Genomic DNA, 17,914 nt, shown 5'->3' with positions numbered 1-17,914 from the left:
GAATAGGCTGGCTTTTGGATCAGCCATTCCACTATAAATCAGGCATCATTACTGTAACATCGTGCATAAAAATATATTATCAAGCCATGAAAGGTTATTGCCTTTTTAGATATCAGATGTGCATTTGTTCTGATATCCAAGATCACTGCTTTTTCACACTAGTGTAGAGATTACATGCACATTGCACTATATCAGGATATTAAACCAAAGAGATTCCAGCTAGCAGAGGTGTGAGACAAGGGTGCATCTTGGTCCCACAACTATTTACTTTTACAACATTGTGTTTGATTTTTTATTATTTAAATTTATATAGCTGCCCACTTGATACATGACTAGGTAGCTAACCATTAGTTGCTTCATACCTGGATGATTTACTATCCACTGAAGTTTGACAAATACTGTAGGCAATTATGAATTTTGCTTTATGTAGATTATGTTACTTTTATTTTCTCCAACCCGTTGGTGTATTTTGTATTCTGTTTCTTCCTATTGTAAACAGCTGTCATTATAATTAAATTATATCAAGACTAAAGCAATGGTGTTTCCAAAGTGTTCAAAATCTCTTGATTGGTCCCTAGATGGTCACCAACTTGAACATGTCTCAAACATTTTAAAACTGTAGGCATAGTATGGGTAGCAGGATCATTTAACTCCAAATGCCCAGTGATCAACACCTATAGAGATGCTGAATTTATTCTGGCCACAACTATACTTAGATAAGTTGGGTATACAATTGTTTCATGAGGCACAAATAGGACCCAGTATCAAACCCAGTAAATTGGAAATCAAACAATCCATATTGCTGAGAAAGTTATTCCAAATTCAGGACACCTTGTTAATCCAATGCTTCATTTGGAGGTAGGCATCATGAAAAATGAAAAACAAAATAGCTCAGCATAATTGAATCATGGTTGAAATTATGGTGTGCCCCATTGAAGCAGCACCATAATATTGTCCAATAATTTATTTTCTGTTGGAAATACTCAGCGGAGAGGAAGTAAGGTTATGGCTGGACTCAGCCCCTGCCTGTAGTCAGTAATAGGTTGGATGTGGGAAAATAAACTGAAGCTGTATTCAGAAAAGATGGAGGTATTCATTGTTAGGGACCATCATTCTAGAGATTTGGTAGTTCTGTCTGTCGTGAATGGGATTACACATTCCCAGAAAGAGTAGGTACAGAGTTGGGTTAGTCTTGCTCTGGTTTCTCAGACTGAAACTGGCCAGGAGTGCTTTTCATCAGCTTTGGTTGATACACTAACTGCATCCATTTCTGACTGAAAATGACCTTAAAACTGGTAGATGTGTACTAACACAGAGGGTTGATTGGTAATGTGTTCTACCTTCATGTCTAGTGCAGAAACCTCTGTTGGAATGAAAATGCATAGATTGTATCACACTTGTGCTTAAAGCACTGAGCTGACAATTGTTTTCCTTCAAATCCCTAAATGGGGTCCAGACTGTTTGAGAAGTCTCTTTCTACAGGAACCTCCAAACTTCCTGAGACCACCTGAATGCCATGAGCTTGTCTGGCAGCGATTGGGGTCAGGCTTTCTCTGTTGCCTCCCCAGTTCTTAAGAATGCACTCCTTATAAAGCTGGCTGCTGGCTGGTCTAACATCTTCATTCATAGAAGAAATGAAGCTTCATTCATAGCTTCATTCATTTATATACTACTAACTTTCTCCTGTTTGTCTGTTTTAACCTTCAGCTGGGCACAAAGGTGCATCATAGGGCAACAATTTTTGAATCAACGTACCTCAAATGGGCTAACTTAAAGAATGCATCCAAAATCCAGGACCCATTATTCCTGTGGAATTGAAATTTGGAAAAGTTGTGGCCGCTTCAGCACTGCTGTGCTGCTGCAGTCAGCTGCAGTCATGTGATTGTCATTTCCAGTGCTCCCTACCTGCTTCCCACCAAGTCAGTGGAGAAGCCAGCAGGACGTTTGGACTCCTCTGAGGTGATGATGGCACTATACAGCATTGTGGTGAAAAATAATAAAATAAATAAAAATAAATTGTCAGCCTAATTATGCTGTGTGGAAAGAGATGGGGGACATCATGGTCAACAATGACGCCAAACATCACTGGGAAGTGGCAAGGAGGAAGAGAGAACAAGAACTGGATGAGGCCAGGGCTGCATGACTCCAGGATCAAACAGGACAAATAACATGAGGGAAGGAGAGAGAGTGGAGGAGAGGCATGCAAGTCTCCAGAATGACAAGAGGCACAGAAGGAGAAGAGAGGAAGAGACAAAGGAGCAGCAAAATGCACATCCCCAGGATCAGAAACAAAGAACAAATAGCAAAAGATATGAACAAATGGAGGATGAAAGGGCTGCAAGTCTCCAGAATAACAACAAAAGTCACAGAATGAGGACACAAGAAGAGATGGAGGAAGAAAGGGAAGATCAACTCAAGAATATGTGGCAAGCAGTAATTACTGTGAGAGTTCCTCAACATGACAATACCCGCCTTTACATAATACAAGACCTCAACAGAGAAAGAGCAAGGGAAAATCCACAACTCGAACAGCGTAATATTTCTGCTGATGTTGGTGCAATGGCCAAAGTCTGCCCTCACTTGTCACGCCCTCCTATTCCCTGGAGAAACCGCCAATTTCTACTGTATGAAGGGAAAGGTCAGGATAGGCAATTTGCAACCTCTACCTAATGGACTCCTCAATTTGTACAGCAGTGATGAACTTATTGCAAACAAGTTCAGGAAGAACATGAGACAATACAACTGCCTCTTCCAAATGACAACATTTGGTGCCGAAGAGGTCCTTCCAAGGTATTCCAGCATGGTCAGCTGTATGTTGCTTTAAGTCAGGGAAAAAAGTGAAAACTTGAGTGTTCTTAAAAGATGGCAGATCAACCTGAAATGTTATCATCAAAAGCATCCTTTGTTAAACAAAAAGCATCTATATTTCTCTTGCTACACATCTTTCTTCTTTAATAAACTGATGTTTTCTTCTTTAATTTTCAAACCAACCAATAGCAATCTGCCCGTGATCATTCTGTTTCTCTGTTTAGGTAAGGAAATATTTCTGAAATGAGCCAATGGGTCATGGCTTGTCTAGTAGAAGCTAAAAGGGCCCTTAAAACATATATTCATGAATAAGTTTTTTATCCATATTCAGTAATTTTACTACTATACTTGTTTTTATCAGCTTTATTAAATATTTTAATGTATTATTTTACATTTGGTTATATTGTAAACTGCCAAGGGACTCTTATGGTCAGCTGTAAACTAAGTCAAATAACAGTTGAATTTCAGGATGAGGAATTCAGTGTCAATATTTTATACGATTTGGTTATCCTGCTAAACATATAGTACTACAAAAAACAGATAGTTTGTCTAAAGCTATACTTCAAGACAGAGAAGATAGGTACATTCAAATGGTTTGGTCTAGAGAATATATATGCTCCTTTACCATACCTATAAAGACACAGTAGCAGTTATTTAGGTATATATTCAGAAATTGCTGCTGCTACTGCTAGACCTCAAGCACTGACTTGCCTATGTCAGAGGTTACTTAGTTCTTCAGAAAGGGGCATTTTGGATAGCTGATTCCAAAGATAAACTATAGTTTACATGTTAATTAGAGTCAGCATAGCCTACCAGTGTCACAATTTCTGGCCCTTGGGTGAAAAATAAGGGAGCAATAGTCTTGGTCTAAATTCCCATTGCTTCCTATTGTGGAACACTCAAAGCATTCTGAATTTTGCTCCTTATGGAACACAGAACTCTCAAGATGTAGGCATTGTTCAGCTGGAACTTAGCCAACTTATTTCATATAAGGCTGCTTTGTCCCAAGCTTGAAATGCTTTTTCAGTTTTGACCACACCCTTATTTGTCCATCTCTAAATGAACAATGCTATAAAACTTTATTGTTTGTTAAAACAATATATTTCAGCTTGCAATTCATTTTTGTGCAGTATTTAAAAAACACTGATATGCAGAAGGAGTTTTTCTGAACAATACTAGCTAACTGTAAGTTTACTTATTTTTTTTAATGAAAAATTTAAAAAAATATTGTAACAACCTAACATTTGGTAAATTTATGCTGCTATTTGCAAAATACTTGATTTAAGATTTTATATGTGGAACTAAAATGAATGTTACATATTTAATACATAAATACTGTATGTTGTTGTTTATTCATTCAGTCGCTTCTGACTCTTCGTGACTTCCTGGACCAGCCCATGTCAGAGCTTCCTGTCGGTCGCCAACTCCCCCAGGGATGAGTCCATCACCTCTAGAATATCATCCATCCATCTTGCCCTTGGTTGGCCCCTCTTCCTTTTGCCTTCCACTCTCCCTAGCATCAGCATCTTCTCCAGGGTGTCTTCTCCAGGGTTATACTGTATATTATATGGATATTACTCGTTGTAAAAGGCTTAAAAACATACCTAAGAGTTTTATTTCTTCCCCTTTTATCTATGTTGCAGTTCATTTTATTTCAGGGCAGATTTACTAATGCACTTGTGTAGTCATGTAAATATATTATTTCTCACTGAAGAAGACTTGAGAACTTTGGGAACTGATTTTTTATCATTAAAAAACTGATATATATTATTTGTGTATGTATTTAATTTATTTCTTGGGGGTCTCATTGTAAATAAACATAGTTCTATGTACTGGTGTAGGTTTTCATCGCCAGTATCTGTTTGGCAGTTGGGCTTCAGGGTTTAGTGACCACCTTCAGGCAAGGTGGTCTGGTATCTGAAGATGCCAGTCACAGTTGCCAGTGAAACGTCAAGAAATCTGTTGTCTAGACCACGATCACTAAACCGTGAAGCCCAACACTGCCCCAAAACAGTTCTGCTTGGACAATCTGGTGTCTGTGTATGAAACTTTTCAGATACAATTATATCAAGTAAGATTGTCTCCCAGTCCCATACCAAAGTTAAAATATTTGAATAGTTCTGTTCTGTGTTTTACTCTAGCTGAAATCAAATGCCAGAGTATTTCATGAATGACACTTTGCGAAAACTTCAGGTCAGGCACTTATTCCTCACAATTTCCTTTTTGTCGTGGATTCACTTAAAGCTGACTAGAACTGATTTCCATTGCTTGACTAAGACATGTAAGATGGAACCCTCAGCTTGACAACCATGTTCATAACTGCTCCATGGAAACTGCTAACGGTTAGGAAATACTAATGGCCTGCCTGAATTTTCTCCCAGAGTTTGTAATTTTGCATATATCATTATTTCATATTCAAAAACTGTTGTTTATTCGTTTAGTCGCTTCCGACTCTTCGTGACTTCATGGACCAGCCCACGCCAGAGCTTCCTGTCGGTCATCAACATCCCCAGCTCCCCCAGGGATGAGTCCGTCACCTCTAGAATATCATCCATCCACCTTGCCCTTGGTCAGCCCCTCTTCCTTTTGCCTTCCACTCTACCTAGCATCAGCATCTTCTCCAGGGTGTCCTGTCTTCTCATTATGTGGCCAAAGTATTTCAGTTTTGCCTTTAATACCATTCCCTCAAGTGAGCAGTCTGGCTTTATTTCCTGGAGGATGGACTGGTTTGATCTTCTTGCAGTCCAAGGCACTCTCAGAATTTTCCTCCAACACCACAGTTCAAAAGCATCAATTTTCCTTCTCTCAGCCTTCCTTACATAAAATCCCACTAGGATTGATTGTGAAAGGAGAGCTAATAAATGAATTTCCAGCATTCCATTCATCACATTCTAAAGTGACCCCAAAGCAGAAGCAAGCATATAGCAGAGACAAGAACAGGTTTGTTTCTCAGTAGTTAGTATAACAAGCTATACTGCAAATAGATTGCCCTGCACACACAACAGTTTTGATGTGAGAGCAAGATTCGCTTTCCACTTTTGACAGTGGATCATCTACCTCACTGACAGTATTATCTGGAGCTTCTTATTTGGTGCATTCCCCACTCATCATCCCAAACATTTTGCTACCTGGGACAAGAAACGTATATTTGAGCATATGCAGAGTGCATTTCCCTTCAGGAGTTTCATAATCAGAACTATGCCTGACTAAAATCAAATTAACATTTTATCCTAAATTTATTGGGGTTGCAATTTTGGCAAATCTCCCACTAAAAATGACAATAATCATGGTCCCAAACTGGAGATAGAACGGCAGGCCTAAAATGAGTTCAGCCAGATAGAAACTGCTTAGGTCAAGAGAAATTGAAAGGGAGTTTGGCTAATGGTGGCATATAAAAGGGGTAATGTATTTTCTAATTATGATTATGTGGTATCAGGTCTGTGTTTACTCTTAGCGACCACATAGATAGCTTGATAGATTTTTAAGTGAAGAAAATACTGACTTGCAAGGCAAATTTTAACTACACATTAAAAAAGGGGTAAGATCGCTCAACTTCTAGCTGCAAGGCCACACCCAGTCATCTTGCATCTTGGTAACAGTAAGTTTTATAAAGGTTGGTCTGAGTTACATTATCGGACCACGTGACGATACAACAAAGACCATATGAGGCGCCTGGCGGTCTACCTTATGCCCTTTTCTAAACTCTTTTGCTTTTTCGCACTCAATCCCCCCCCGTCGCTCCTTCCTACTCCATCTTTTCAGCCAGAGAACGCCCTGACTGGAAAGCCGACCTGGGCTGGAACTATAGGGCGCTGTCGCTTGTTGCTAGGCGACCAGACGCGGACGGGCAGGGCGGAAGAAGGCGTGAAAAAAGAGGTTTGCGCAAAGAGCAGAAGGCCGCTGCACTGCGACAAAAACGAAAAGGAGGAGGCGCGCGTGCGCTAACCCTCCTGATTTGCTATTGGCCCTTTGGGACCACGGCAAGGCGTGATATAGCGAGGTGCGGCGCGTGGATTGGCTACTGAGGGTGTGAATGACTGAATATTTCCCTTCCCCTGTATCGGTCTCTTTTTTTAATCAGAAAAGGGCGGTAGCACGAGACAGAGTGGACTGCCGAAGGCTAAGGAGGCTGGGAGAGCAGGTGGGTGGGCGGGCGAGCGGGCGAGGGAGCGAGCGAGCGAACGGAAGCTGTACAAATGGCACAATTCCGTCGCCACTCAATTTAGTATAAGTGACACCGATGGAGCAGCATCTTACCTAATTCATGGTTCAATTGACTGCGTAATATCTGACTTTTTTAGGCAGCCGTGTTTCTAAACCGGTTCATTATTTTAAGTCAGTCTATTTTAAAAAAAAAAAATACTGTGAGCCTCTTGATTTTCAGTGTTTTTTAATAGTAAAATTCATTTCTAAAGAGAAAATGTTACGTTTCTGTTGTTAGAATTCAGTAAATGAATTCCTTGTTGTTGTTTATTCGCTTAGTCGCTTCCGACTCTTCGTGATTTCATGGACCAGCCCACGCCAGAGCTTCCTGTCGGTCGTCAACACCCCCAGCTCCCCCAGGGACAAGTCCGTCACCTCTAGAATATCATCCATCCATCTTGCCCTTGGTCGGCCCCTCTTCCTTTTGCCTTCCACTCTCCCCAGCATCAGCATCTTCTCCAGGGTGTCCTGTCTTCTCATTATGTGGCCAAAGTATTTCAGTTTTGCCTTTAATATCCCCTCAAGTGAGCAGTCTGGCTTTATTTCCTGGAGTATGGACTGGTTTGATCTTCTTGCAGTCCAAGGCACTCTCAGAATTTTCCTCCAACACCACAGTTCCAAAGCATCTATCTTCCTTCTCTCATCCTTCCTTATGGTCCAGCTCTCGCAGCCATATGTTACTACGGGGAACATCATTGCTTTAACTATGTGGACTTTTGCTGTCAGTGTGATGTCTCTGCTCTTAACTATTTTATCAAGATTTGTCATTGCTCTTCTCCCAAGGATTAAGTGTCTTCTGATTCCTGACTGCAGTCAGCATCTGCAGTAATCTTCGCACCTAGAAATACAAAGTCTGAATGAATTCCTTAGATTTTTTAAAAATATTATTATCATTATTCCCAGTCCTGAGGGTTGAAAGTTCAGAAAATGAAAATGATTGAGCAATGTTTCTATTGCCTGGGAAGGTGATGTGCACCTTGGAATAAAAATAAAATTTACTATAACAGAATAATGGGAGAAGTCTCAGTGCTTGAGCGAGGGTTGTATATTTGCGCTCGTGTGTGATGTCCGGTAAAGCGGATAAATAGGAAAGCTCTCCCCGCTTTGTGTGGGTGAAGCAGTAGCTACGCCTCCGGAATTGGAGCAATTCCTGCTTTCTTGCCTTCCATTTCACAAAAGGGGGTGGTGTGGATGAAGAGATGAAGGAAGAGTCAGAGAAAGAAAAACATGCCGCCTCTTAAAGCAAGGATGGGTCAAGTTCAGTTTAGGATGCAGTCTTCTCTAAACTTAGAACTGAACAGAGTGGCTTTGCTTTCTGAAAATGTGTGATAAAGTTGACAGTGAGGTTGTGCCTCCCCTCAAGTTATAATTCTTTGGTTTACCTCCCCCCCCCCCATGCACTATTTTTGCTCAGGCTTGTGAGACGCTTTCTCTACGTTTTGAATCTACAGACCACTTACCTATTGGTTTGCAAGTGACACCCTGATTCTATTGAAGCATACTTCAGGTAATTTATACTATATTGTTTCCTTCTCCATCCCTGATATTCTGTTTTTTCTGCATCTGTTTATGCAACAAAGGATTAGGGCTGTCGGGAAATTAATGAAGGGTGAGACCTTAAAGGCACTCAAAACATTGGAAAGATGCTTTTTGCTGTTAAATAGTCACTGCAATTTATAAGAACTGCAGGTAATAAGAGTCTACTGCAGCAAAATGGTGATGTAGAGTGAGGGATGCTTAAAAAACTTTTCAGCTTTTGTTCTGGGAAGGACCTTTTGTTTCAAGTATGTAGTGCTTTCTGCAGTTCCATTTAGCATAACTAACCTAATTTTTAAAAAGTTAGATTTTTCAAGTTAATTCATTTATGTAGTTACAGGCTATAAGGTTTAATTTTTCATCATTTCCATGTTCAAATAAGGCTTAAACTGTTTGAGAGACACTATATTTCTTCACAAAAATACTGGACAATAATTGGATTGAGAGCAATTCCCGCCCTTAAAATGCTCTTACTTTCATATAGAAAAGAGTACCTTTATTCTAAATAATTATGTAGCAGATGATCTCCAATTGCTTAGTTTCTTAGTTATAGCCAAATAATATTCTGTGGGTTTTTTTAGTCCTAGAGATGTAGTTTACAGTGGTAACAGTGACAATATTCTGTATTATTCTTTTAGCTTGTGTTTTATGTTTGGTCCTCCTCTTTTACTTTTAAACAGTTCGTTAATTGTTTTGTTCTATACTAGTCTTTGACCAAAATAAAGTTTGACTGACTGACAATTGCTAAGTTTATCATATCCCCAGGTTTTTTTTTTTATTCTGGTAAATGTTAATAGTAGGATATTTCCTATATGTGACTGCATTTCCTCCAATGCTGTCAGAAAACTGAAGGCACAGAAACATTTCTAATGTTTAGATTTTGTTAGTGTTTCTTGTCTTTTATTATCAGTGTTCTGTCTTTGAGTAATTTTTAAAAACTTGCATGCTAACAGAGAACTCACTTTAGTAATCTAAATAAGGCATATGATTTAAAATGTGTGCTACTGAAATGGATAGGTTGGGTAGAAAATTCCTTGAAAACATTAAGCCTTAAGACTGGATCTGATCCCATAAGAGTAGCTATTAAACCTCTTTTATCATGGTTTATTTTAATAAAAAATATTTATTCTACCAATATGAGTTTTTATTTTTACTTCTATTTTAGAGTGTTTTATTTTATTTTTGTTTTATTTTATTTTATTTTATTATTTTTTTTATTTTTTTTATTTTATTTTATTTTATTTTATTTTATTTTATTTTATTTTATTTTATTTTATTTTATTTTATTTTATTTTATTTTATTTTATTTTATTTTATTTTATTTTATTTTATTTTATTTTATTTTATTTTATTTTATTTTATTTTATTTTATTTTATTTTATTTTATTTTATTTTATTTTTCCCCGCCCATCTCCTCCCATCGGGGGACTCTGGGCAGTTTACAATATAATAATTGATTAAAATGACAAACATACAATAAAAATACAATATATAAATATAACATTACTCTTAATAAATATAAAAATAAGAAGAAAAATAAAGTCCAGTTGGCAGAAGAATCTAATACAGCCTGTATGTGGGAGGAGTGGTCTAAGATACCAGCCATCCCCATGTGGAACTATTCCCCTCTCCACCCCAAGCGAGGCAGCAGAGCCAAGTCTTCAGGCTCCTCTGGAAGGCCAGGAGTGATGGGGCTAATCTCACCTCCAGGGGCAGCGTGTTTCACAGGGCAGGAGCTACTGCAGAGAAGGCCCACTTCCTGGACCCCGCCAAACTAAGTTCTCTTACAGACGGGATCCATAACATGCCCTCTCTGCATGATCGGGTGGGACAGGCTTATGTAATGGGGAAGAGGCAGTCCCTCAGGTAACCTGGTCCCATGCCATGTAGGGCTTTAAAGGTGATAACCAACACCTTGAATTGGACCTGGAAGCAAACTGGTATCCAGTGCAGCTCTCACAGCAGCAGTGTGACATGTGCCCTTCTGGGGGCACCAAAGACAGCCCGTGTGGCTGCATTCTGGACCAGCTGAAGCTTCCGGATACTTTTCAAGGCTAGCCCTATGTAGAGTGCATTGCAGTAGTCTATATGAGAGATAACAAGGGCATGAGTGACTGTTCGAAGGGCCTCCCAATCCAGGAAAGGGTGTAACTGGTGCATCGCACATAGCTACGCAAAGGCTCTCCTGGCCACGGCTGCCACCTGGGAGGACCCCCAGATTACACAGCGGGTCTGTCTGGGGCAGTGCAACCCCATCCAGAACCGAAGATGACAAAGTTGCAGATATGGAAGAGCCATTAACCCACAGCCACTCCATCTTACCAGGGTTCAGCTGAAGCCTGTTGTTCCCCATTCAGATCCCTACAGCCCCCAGGCACCAAGAGAGGGCAGTCACAGCATCACTTACCTCATCCGCGATAGAGATGTACAATTGAGTATCATCAGCATATTGATGATACCTCACCCCATGGTGAGAGATGATCTTACCCAGTGGTTTCATGTAGATGTTGAAAAGGAGTGGAGAGAGTACCGAACCCTCCGGCACCCCACAAAGGAGGGGCTGAGGGTCGGATCTCTCTCTCCCAATCACCACCGATTGGGACCAGCCCTAGAGGAAGGAGGTGAACCAGCGCAAGACCACACCACCCACCCCCAACTCCCTGAGCTGCCCCAAAAGGATATCATGGTCAATGGTATCAAAAGCCCCTGAGAGATCAAGAAGAGTGAGGATGGATGCACTGCCACCATCCTGCTTCCACCATAGATCATCCATAAGTGTAACCAATGCCATTTCTATCCCATAACCGGGCCTGAAACCTGACTGAAAGGGGTCTAGATAATCCATTTCCTCCAGGATCCTCTGGAGCTGTAAAGCCACCACTTTCTCAACCACTTTCCCCAGAAACAGGAGGTTGGAGACTGGGCGAAAATTGTCCAGAACAGTAGGGTCCAGTGATGGCTTCTTAAGGAGGGGGTGCACCAATGCTATGTTACTAGTTTTATGCTAACCTACAACTGAAATAAATAAATAAATTTATTTTTGATTATAAAAATATACTAGAATGATGTGAGTTAATGCTACCTGAGTAGTGAGATTTCAGATTTGAGCCCTGTATTCTTGCAAGAACAGAATTATTCAAAACCATCCATTTTAGTGCTGCTTTTTTTTCTTGATATGATAAATGATATCTATCATCTCAATTAAAACTTTTCACTTATTCTTTTTGGAGTGGGGGGTAATACTGAACTCTAATGTTATCTGAATTACTTCCACAATAATTCAACTGCTTGATAAACTGCTACCATATTAATATCAGATGTTATATATTTTACTTTTCTATGTTCATGCCGCGTGACGGGGTGAGCTCCCGTTGCTAGTCCCAGCTCCTGCCAACCTAGCAGTTCGAAAACATGCAAATGTGAGTAGATTAATAGGTACCGCTTCGGCGGGCAGGTAACAGCGTTCCATGTAGTCATGCCGGCCACATGACCACGGAAGTGTCTATGGACAAACGCCGGCTCTGAAACGGAGATGAGCACCGCCCCCTAGAGTTGGACGCGACTGGACTTAATGTCAAGGAAACCTTTACCTTTACCTATGTTCATGCCATAGCCTTTGTCTTATGCAACTAGAAAACATACCAGCCTGATGAGGCAGGATTGGGGGAGGTGGGTTGGCATAGGAAATAACAATGTGATGGGACAATCCTCAGCTCTCTAAGGTGGTACCCATAGACATTATAATGTTCCTATGTGGCTTTTAAGACTCACCCTGTTGGCAACTATACAATAGATAGCTAATTAGTTTTGGGTGCATTTTTATCCAAAGAAAGTTGGGCTCTAATGCTTCTCTATCCTTACAGGTTACAGAACAGCTACTATATAATTAGGCAAACCAAAATTCTTTAAGCAATGTGAGAATTGTTAACCTTTTCATGTTTTTTTCAGTGCCAAACAATGAATCGTGGATATATAGAAAATAACAACATCCCATACGACAATAGTCAAATGGTTTTGGATATGATTCTTTGTTCTTTAATCGGGGTTCCTCAGCCTATCAACTGGGACAGTGTGGCAAGATTGGTTCCAGGCTATTCATCTAAAGAGGTAGGCTTCTGTTTCTTTTCCCAACTTTAGCAGAAAAATTATTTCTGAGCATGTTCAAGTTGGAGATGTTGCTTACTAGTTCCTATGTATGTCGTAGATCTGCTGTAAATTCAGTATTTGTACATAAATTCTCCAATACAACAATATTTTGACAACTGCTTCTGGAGCCACAGTTTAAGACAAGGGGGGGAAATTATTTAATCTACTCTTTGCAGCTCAATGCATGCTTAATATCCTAAGTCTTTTTCAGTTAATAGAAATATACAGTAATTTACATTAGTAACATAAAGATAGCAGATTAAATCAAAACCATAGTCTAGCTGAACTTCTGTGCGCAGTTTTCTTGTCACCTTAATAGTATCTTCATTCAGACACTCACACTCAGACACAGACACAAATACATACACTTTATGTGTATACATATATGTTACACCTTCCATTTCTTTTATAGGACATAGAAATGCTGTGAAAAACTAGATGATATGTACAAGTTGTTATCTTTCTATTTTTCATAACAGGAACTCCTGTTTAATTTTACTGTGCTAAGGAACAAACTTGTAGTAGGACCCATTTTCCCTTGATATCCTGTTCCTATATCATGGTTGCACTCAAAATCATGTTCTGCTATAATGTGGCTTGTTTGTTGGTGGTTTAATATGACATACATCAAGCTATTTGATTTTTAAAGCATAGTTTATGACTTAATGTTAAGGATGAGATCAGCCATTATGCCTAATAAACAAATCATGGCTTAGTACTATGTGTAAGCCCAGTACATGACTCAACCCAAATTCTCAAATGTAAGGAAATAAATGAAAATAGGAGAAAAGAGTGGGTGATTACTAAAATATATATGAATTACAAAGAGAAGAACAAGGTTCAAATCATTCTTGAAAATTTGGGCCAGATACCATTTAGTACTAATATCATGAATATTAATTGTTTTGTAAACTATCACTTTCAGAAGCATCTCAATACTATGTAAGGTTATTGCTACTGAAATTATTATTTTTAATTAAATTTATATGCCACCCGACTGCCAGCAACTCTGGGAGACTGAAATAATGGGATCAGTGAGTACCTTCTATTACTGGAGGTGAAGCCTGAATGTAAAGATTTTAGGTTCCCATTGGCCCTGTCAATTCAATTGGGTAGGCTGGAAGGATCTCTGGCTAGGGTTGCTGGGAGATCAGAGCTGGGGGGGAATGGGGTGGCTCAAGGCGGGTCAGTATGTTTAGGTGGTGACAGATATGGGACGTTTTGAAGGGAGACAGAGTGGGAAGATGCCCCTGATGTGTTGAACCAGTAGCATGTTTTGGCCCTCTGGACTCATGTCCAGGCCCTGGTCAGCAGATCTACAGAGGCCCAGACTTTCAGTTGCTGCTCCTCAGTGCAGGTCGGTTTGCAATAAAGCCCCCCTTATTTGTGACCTTATTAGGGAGGAGCAGGCCAACCTGGCGTGCATTACCAAGACCTGGCTGGGCCTGGACCTGAGGCTGGGCCTGAAGGGGTAGGGGTTCACCTTTTGGAAATGTGCCCAACTGGGTTTAGGGTATGTCATCAGACAAGACCCCAGGGGAGGGAGGGTAGCAATTGTCATCAGAGAGTCTCTGTTGGCCTTCAGGGGCACTGCTTCCCACGTTGCTGGTCGTGAGACTCTGTTTCTGAAGTTAGGCTCCATGGGATCAGTTGGGATTGTTGCTGCTGTACTAGCCTCCCTGCTGCATAGCAACCTCCCTGCCTGAGCTGCTAGGGGCCATCTCAGGGTTGGCGGTGGAGTTCCCCAGGCTTATGATCTTGGGGGACTTCAACCTGCCTTCCCTTGGGCTGGCCTTAGAAACAGCTCAGGAGTTCATGGTCACCATGGCAGCCATGAGCCCATCCCAGGTGATCCATGGCCCGATTCAGAACAGTGGCACACCAGACGTGGTTTTCTTGTTGGAGCAGTGGAAGTGTGATTTGGTGGGGGAGTTATCTCTGTCCCCTTTGTCATGGTCAGATCATGCCCTGGTGCCTTTGAGATTCACTTATGCTGCCCCCTTCACAGGGAGGCAGGACCTATTTGATCGGTCCGCCCCCGGCAACTGATGGATCTGGCAGGGTTCCAAAGGGACCTTGAGGTTATCCCTGAGATTCTGCTGCACGGTCCTGCTGAGACTCTGGCCACTGCCTGGAATAGGAAGGCGGCCGAGGCCTTAGACAGGATGTGCCCATGCGACCTCTCTTGGCCCACCGGTCTCACCACTCCCTGTGGTTTACAGAAGTGTTGAGGGAACTGAAAAGGATCGAGAGAATCTAGAGTGCTGCTGTGGGAAGACGAGGGATAAATCTGATCAAACATGAGGTAGAGCCACTATTAAGACCTACCTCATGGTGGTATGAGCACCATGAGGTAAACACCAGTATTTCTCTGTTCTTATTACATCTGCGGAGTGCCACCTGGCGGCCTTTTTTAGGATTATCCAGACCCTCCTGGGTAAGGAGGGTTCAGAGATTACCTCCAGGGCTGTGCAGAGGAATTTGCTTTGCATCTGGTAGATAAAATCATTCAGATTCATTCTCAGTTGGAGGCCAAGAATGGTGCTGGTCCTTCGGAAATGCCTGGGGAGTGGATTTACCCTATTATCTGGGAATAGTTTGATCCTGTTGCACCCAAGGAAGTGGATGTCATGTTCACTGTTTCAATGTGCACTGTACATCGTAACCTTTCACATGCCATGGTGCTGACGTGTGTTTATGGTGGGAGGGAGCTGCTGTGAAACATTGTGCCAAGCTCTGTATCTGTGTTTGTTTCAATGGAATGTGTTTGGGTTATGTGCTCTGCTCAAGGACTTTTCCCGCGGACCATCAGGAGCCGTTAGGAGCACCTGGGATTGTGAGCCTGGGAAGATTCTACGGGGGGAGGGATCTCGTTTGTACCGAGGGGTTTTTAGTTTGCATTTGGCGCGCTTTTTCCATTCTCAGCTTTCTTTGTGATCCTGCATACTATTCTTTAATAAATCAGATATCTTTATGAAACTGTTCATGAGTCTGATGGTGTTTTAGGATAGGCAATCATTACAGTGGACAAAATCCTTGGGATTGTGAGCTCAGCCATCTGTATACTAGATTCATGCCCCTCCTGGCCTGTCAAGACCACCCGAGAGGTGACATGTGGGTGGGTTCTAGAGTTGGTTAATTCATCATTGGAGGAGGGAGTATTCCTGGCACCTTTTAAAGAGGCACTGGTTCGCCCTCTCCTCAAGAAGCCATTGCTAGATCCCCCTGTCCTGGACAATTTTCATCTAGTCTCTCACCTCCCCTTTCTAGGGAAGGTGATAGAGAAGGTGGTTGCGCTGCAACTCCAGAGGATCCTGAATGAAATGGATTATCTGGATCCCTTCCAGTTGGGTTTCAGGGCCAGATATGGAACAGAAATGGCATTGGTCGCGCTTTTAGATGATCTCTGGTGAGAGCGGGATAGGGACAGTGCATCCATCCTGGCTCTTCTCAACCTCTCTGCAGCCTTCGATACCACTGACCATTGTATCTTTTTGGGTTGGCTCCAGGAGTTGGGGCGGTGGCACAGTTTTGCACTTGTTCACCTCCTTCCTCTGAGACCAGTCCTAATCGGTGTTGATAGGGAGTGAGAGGTCTGACCCACAGCCCCTGCTCTGTGGGGTGTCTCAGGGTTCAGTGCTCTCTCTGCTCCTTTTTAATATCTGCATGAAGCTGCTGGGTAAGATCATCACCACAGGTTGAGGTATCATCAGTCTGCTGATGTTACCCAATTGTACATCTCAGTTCCAAGTGAACTAAATGATGCTATGGATGTTCTTTCATGGTGCCTGGAGGCTGTGGGGGTAAGACAAAATGGCTGTCGGTGCGGAGGTCCTCCGTATCTGGGAATCTACCATTGTTAGTCCTTGATGGGGTTGCACTGCCCCAGTGTAATGGTTCCCTATCCCAAACACACTCAGGCTCACAAGCAACGGCTTGAAACAAATCTGGTTTATTTAGGAATAGTGTGCAAGTACAAAGAAAGCTGAGAATGAGCAGAAGTGTGCCAAATACAAAGTAAAAACCCTCGGTGCGAAAGTAAGCCCTCCCCCCGTACAACTGTTTCAAGCTCCTCATCCCAGGTGCCCCTAATGAGTTCAGCTAATCAACGGGTAAAAGACCTTGGACACCAATGATAACCCAAACACATTCCTTCGGTAAGAAAACAGACATACAGCCTGGTACAAGGTCTTCCAGCAGCTCCCTCCCAACTGGAACACGCGTCTGCACCATGGCATGCGAGATGTTACGATGTAAATCAGACATTGCAACGGTGAACATGACACCCAGATGGATCCAGTGTGCAATTTTGGGGTCCTTCTGGACTCACGACTCCTACAAAAGCAGGTGGCAGTCATGCCTAGGAGGGCCTTTGCTCAAGTTTGTGTTGTGCCCTTTCCTGGATTGGGAGGCCCTTCTCTCAGTCACTCACACACTGGTCATCTCCTGTATGGACTACTACAGTGATTCATACCTATGACATGTGTGTCAAAGGTGACACGCCGCTACATTTTGGGTGACATGCCAGCATTCACCAACATCTGACAACAACTATTCACTCAGTTTGAGTTACCAAAGAAACTGAATGAACAAAAGGCACTGCAACTCCCCCCACCCACCTATTTCCCCATCTCTGCCCTTTTGACTGCCCAAAATTGGATTGTAAGTTTTTTAAAAAATAAATGAATATGTAAATAATTGTTTATCTTTTGTTGGGGGGGGGTGACATGCCAGCAGAATCAAGTTAGGCATTTTCCAAATTTTTGACACGCCGAGCCCAAAAGGTTTGGCATCACTGGTCTACTGCAATGCACTCTACATGGGGCTACCCTTGAAAAGTATCCGGAAGCTGCAGCTGATGCAGAATGCAGCAGAGCGGGCAGTTATGGGCAGCTCTAGGGCTGCGCATGTAACTCTGCTGTTCGAGCTGCATTGGGTGCTGGTGTGCTTCCAGGTCCAATTCAAGGTGTTGGTTATCACCTTTAAAGCCCTTCATGGCATGGGCCCAGGTTACCTGAGGAACCGTTTCCTCCCAATCACACCGACCTGTCTCACCTGGTCCAGCAGGAAGGGCATGTTACAGACTGCATCAGCTAAAGAATTTCAACTGGCAGGGTCAAGGAGGAGAGCCTTTTCTGCCATTGCCGCCACCCTGTTGAACATCTTGCCCCCTGAGGCAAGGTTGGTGCCTGCTCTTCTGGCTTACAGGAAGAGCGCCAAG

At 42.0% G+C, this 17,914-nt stretch overlaps 2 protein-coding genes across 2 annotated transcripts in view; one reads left to right on the top strand and one right to left on the bottom strand.

Moving 5' to 3' along the window:
• USP34 (ubiquitin specific peptidase 34) overlaps positions 1 to 17,914 on the bottom strand; it is a 617,663-nt gene that overhangs the window by 372,667 nt on the left and 227,082 nt on the right. The gene's annotated exons all lie outside the window — the stretch shown is intronic.
• SANBR (SANT and BTB domain regulator of CSR) overlaps positions 6,935 to 17,914 on the top strand; it is a 51,143-nt gene continuing 40,163 nt past the window's right edge. Inside the window, exons 1-3 of the mRNA XM_063301072.1 lie at positions 6,935 to 6,949; positions 8,463 to 8,518; positions 12,496 to 12,654. Coding sequence (XP_063157142.1) covers positions 12,505 to 12,654 — 150 coding nt within the window. The 5' untranslated portion in view covers positions 6,935 to 6,949; positions 8,463 to 8,518; positions 12,496 to 12,504. The remainder of the gene's footprint in view (positions 6,950 to 8,462; positions 8,519 to 12,495; positions 12,655 to 17,914) is intronic.

The sequence above is a fragment of the Candoia aspera genome, chromosome 1, assembly GCF_035149785.1.
Source record: "Candoia aspera isolate rCanAsp1 chromosome 1, rCanAsp1.hap2, whole genome shotgun sequence".
Lineage (NCBI taxonomy): Eukaryota > Metazoa > Chordata > Lepidosauria > Squamata > Boidae > Candoia > Candoia aspera.
The sequence above is the reverse complement of the archived record's forward strand: the minus strand, read 5'-3'. Positions and strand labels throughout refer to the sequence as shown.